The sequence below is a fragment of the Colobus angolensis genome, unplaced genomic scaffold (genome assembly GCF_000951035.1).
Source record: "Colobus angolensis palliatus isolate OR3802 unplaced genomic scaffold, Cang.pa_1.0 Scaffold65, whole genome shotgun sequence".
NCBI classification, from domain to species: domain Eukaryota; kingdom Metazoa; phylum Chordata; class Mammalia; order Primates; family Cercopithecidae; genus Colobus; species Colobus angolensis.
In genome coordinates, this window is record NW_012120154.1 from 1,955,799 (window position 1) to 1,959,261 (window position 3,463).

General features: G+C 59.1%; 1 protein-coding gene across 2 annotated transcripts in view; it reads right to left on the minus strand.

Moving 5' to 3' along the window:
• SYNGR1 (synaptogyrin 1) overlaps window positions 1-3,463 on the minus strand; it is a 22,348-nt gene that overhangs the window by 9,380 nt on the left and 9,505 nt on the right. For both annotated transcript variants that reach the window (XM_011964198.1, XM_011964199.1), the window contains exons 2-3: window positions 2,256-2,493; window positions 623-768 (exon numbers count right to left, since the gene is read on the minus strand). In XM_011964198.1, coding sequence (XP_011819588.1) covers window positions 623-768; window positions 2,256-2,493 — 384 coding nt within the window. The remainder of the gene's footprint in view (window positions 1-622; window positions 769-2,255; window positions 2,494-3,463) is intronic.

The window sequence follows — 3,463 nt, forward strand, 5'->3', positions numbered from 1 at the left end:
ATGTAAAAATTCAGACTTCTGCCTTCTCTATGTCCCTATTCCTGCTTGGCAGCCGAGCAGAGGCACCCTCTTAGAACAGACACGCATGTGTCACCTGGCCCGCTCACGGCTCTCAGGTCCTGCCTGGCCCATGTGCATCTGATGTCGACACCTGTTTTCCCCAAATCCTACCCCCTCGTTTTACGGACGGGAAGACAGAAGCTAGGAAAAATTAGAGGCAGCCCCAATGGGAACCTCCTAATTCCTAGGCAGGGCTTCCCTAGCCTCAAACCCTGCAAGCCTCACCTTCCTGTCTAGGCCTCTGCTTTCTCATCTGTGAAAGGGGATAATAAACAACTCATCCACCCAGAGTGGTTTTGAGCGGGGGTGGTCCATGACCCCCAGGAAGGCTGCTCTGCACCACAGTGAGGGTCTGCCATCTCCAGTGACTGTGCTGCAGCCTCCTTGCTGAGGGAGGCAGCACCACTGTGGGCGCCGCAGAGACAGGCAGGCAGAAGAGGGAGCGAGGGTAGTCTGGGTTCCCAGAGGCAGAACGGGCCCGGGGCTAGCGAAAGGCCACCAGTCCAGGGGCTCAGTGGGGAAAGGGGGCGAGTGTGGGCTGGTGGGCGGTGGCTATACTCACCCAGGTGAAGATGGAGAAAAAGGAGAAGGCGATGGCGGCCCGGGCTGCGTCCGTCCCTTCGTTCAGCGGATTGTCCTTGGGCTTGGAGACCTGCCACTGGTTGGCCAGGTAGCAGAAGCCCACGAACCAGAGGAAAGCCCAGAAGGCTGGGGGGGTCCCAGTGCCGGGCAGAACGGGCAGTGCCATACATGGGGTAGAGGGTGAGTGGGGAGAAAATGGGGAAGCCGAGGAACACGGGGACATTCAAGAGCGCATCTCCCATGCTCCCCCACCCCCAAAGGGAGAGGCAAGGGGGGCAGGGGAAGAAAGAGGGGAGCCAAGAGAAGATGCAGGCGAGAAGAGGGAAGCCAGCCAGATACAGTGGGGAGGAGGCCACAGACAGGGCAGGGTCAGGGCCAGACAGAGGAGAGCCACGGGCAGTGAGAGGGGAGGATGGAGGGAGAGACAGAGAGAGAAGGCAATCAACTCAGGCCGCATTTCTGCAGCCTCTGCCAAACCCCCATTTCCAGTCACACCCCTGACATGGGTCCCCCTGGTCCACCCCTGATGCCTGCAGCTCTGCAGGCAGGAAGACCCCAACCCCCAGGCTGCCAGACAAATGAGGTGTGGGGAGGAGGACGAGACTGGGGCAAGGATGGCAGCTTGGCTGGGTGGGCTTCAACTTCTAATGTGCTGTGACCCGACAGAGCCCCAGGTTTAGTGAGGGGCCCACAGAGAGCCGAGCCTGGGGGCGTCAGCAGTGGGACCCTCATGGCCACACAATCTCCTGTGAGTGCCCAGGTCTCCCCAGAGAAGCCCAGACCTGCTCAGGACAAGGGGTGCATCTGCCAAGCAGGTGGGGTACCCACCTGGGGCCCAGCTCACCTCCCAGAGGCACTGCCAGGGAACCCTGAGGCTCTGCGGAAGTTTGAGAACCATTCATTCAATTCTAGTTCCTTCTAAAACTAGGCCTCATGACCTGCCTTCAGCCTGGCTTATCCTGAGAGCTCCAGGCTTAGAACTAGGGGTTGGTCCCAGTCCAGAGACCCAAGCCTCAGAACAGCGAGGCTGAAGCCTGCGGTTCTGACCCCTGAAAGCATTCACCAATCAGATTCCTGGAACACATGGGGCAGAGGTCAGGGTGCCTCTGCCAAAGGCTGCTTCTGAAGGACAAAGGGCAGCAGGTCAGGGTGGCTCTACACGTCCAGGCCCTGGTCCTGCCAAGGTCGGGCTGGGAGGGGTGGGGAGGCTGAGGCTCCAGGGCCCCTGCTGTGCAGTGGGCACCCAGTCACCGCCTTGCTTAGTCCTCATGAGGCTGCCCCAGGGAGGTGACACAGAAGAGGCCACTGAAACACGGGCCAAGCCATGGGGGCTGGGACATTACAGTGGCATCCATGGGTCACTTAGACTACAAGGAACTAGAATCCCATCCACGCTCCTCTGCCTGTGGCAGCATGGGTTATTTTGGAGTCCCAGGCCCTGTCCTGGTCCCATCTTTCCTGCTGCCAGCCATGTGACCCTGAGTCTGTCCATTCACCCGCCTGCACCTCATTTCCTCATCTGGAAAATGGGAAGAAAGGTGGCAGCCGCCTGCTATGGCCAGGACGGTCCTCTGCAGACTCTGTGCAGGGGGTACCCGCTAGGTGGGGCTCACCCGAGACACCGATGTCGGACAAGACGGCTTTCTTGCGGTCCTTGACGCTGCTGATCTGTGGGAAGTACACGTCCAGGGCCAGGTACAGCAGGCAGGTGAGGAAGGCGAGCACACCCACGGCCACGCCATAGCTGCAGGCGTTGGGGTTGCGGTTGTAGATGCAGAACTCTTCTCCCTCGGAGGCGCTGTTGAGGTAGCCCTCGTTCACGATGGAGCCGAACACCACTATGGAGAACAGCTGTCGGGGGCGGGGCCACACCTTAGACCTGGGCAGAGCCCTGCCTGACACCACCCAGGGGACAGGGAGGCTGCCACCCTCACCTGCTGCCTGGCCCTCCATGAGCTACAAGGCCCAGGTGAAGCAGGCATTTCAGAGCGGGGTCCCCAGAGCAACTTGCGTGGGTCACACAATGCAGGTGGGTGTCAATCACTTCCTTCCTCAGCCACAGGCACTGAGGACCCTCTGACTATAGATGTGGCCTCTTCCACCACCCCTCAGCCAGGTCTTAAAGGTCTTCCCGGGCACTGACACCAAGATATCCTGGGACTGGACCCACCCCAAATAACAAGGAGCCATAGGCCCTCCTGGGCTGTGAACCTGTCCAGCCCCCACCCCCAGGCTGACTCCTCCAGAAGCTGGCACGCGCTGGGCCCCATCTTGTGTTCCCCTCCCTCTGCAGAGCTGTGGGCTGGTCTGGGGTCTCAGGTCCCTAGCCAGACCCGGCAAGTGGATGGAGTAATGAATGAAAAAGTAACAGTGGGCTAGGGGCAGTGGCTCATGCCTGTAATCCCAGCACTTTGGGAGGCCAAAGCAGGAGGATCACTTGAGCTCAGCAGTTGGAGACCAGCCTGGGCAACATGGCAAAACCTCACGTCTACTAAAAAATACAAAACTTACCCAGGTATGGTGGTGCATGCCTGCAGTCCCAGGTACCAGGGAAGATGAGAGGGAGGACCTCTTGAACCCAGGAGGCGGAGGTTTTAGTGAGCCGTGATCATGCCACTACACTCCAGCCTGGGTGACAGAGAGAGTCTCTGTCTCAAAAACAAACAAACAAAAAAAAACAAAAACAAAAACAAAAACTCTTGGGCCAGGCGCGGTGGCTCACGCCTGTAATCCCAGCACTTTGGGAGGCAGAGGCAGGTGGATCATGAGGTCAGGAGTTTGAAACCCAGCCTAGCCAACATGGTGAAACCCCATCTTTACT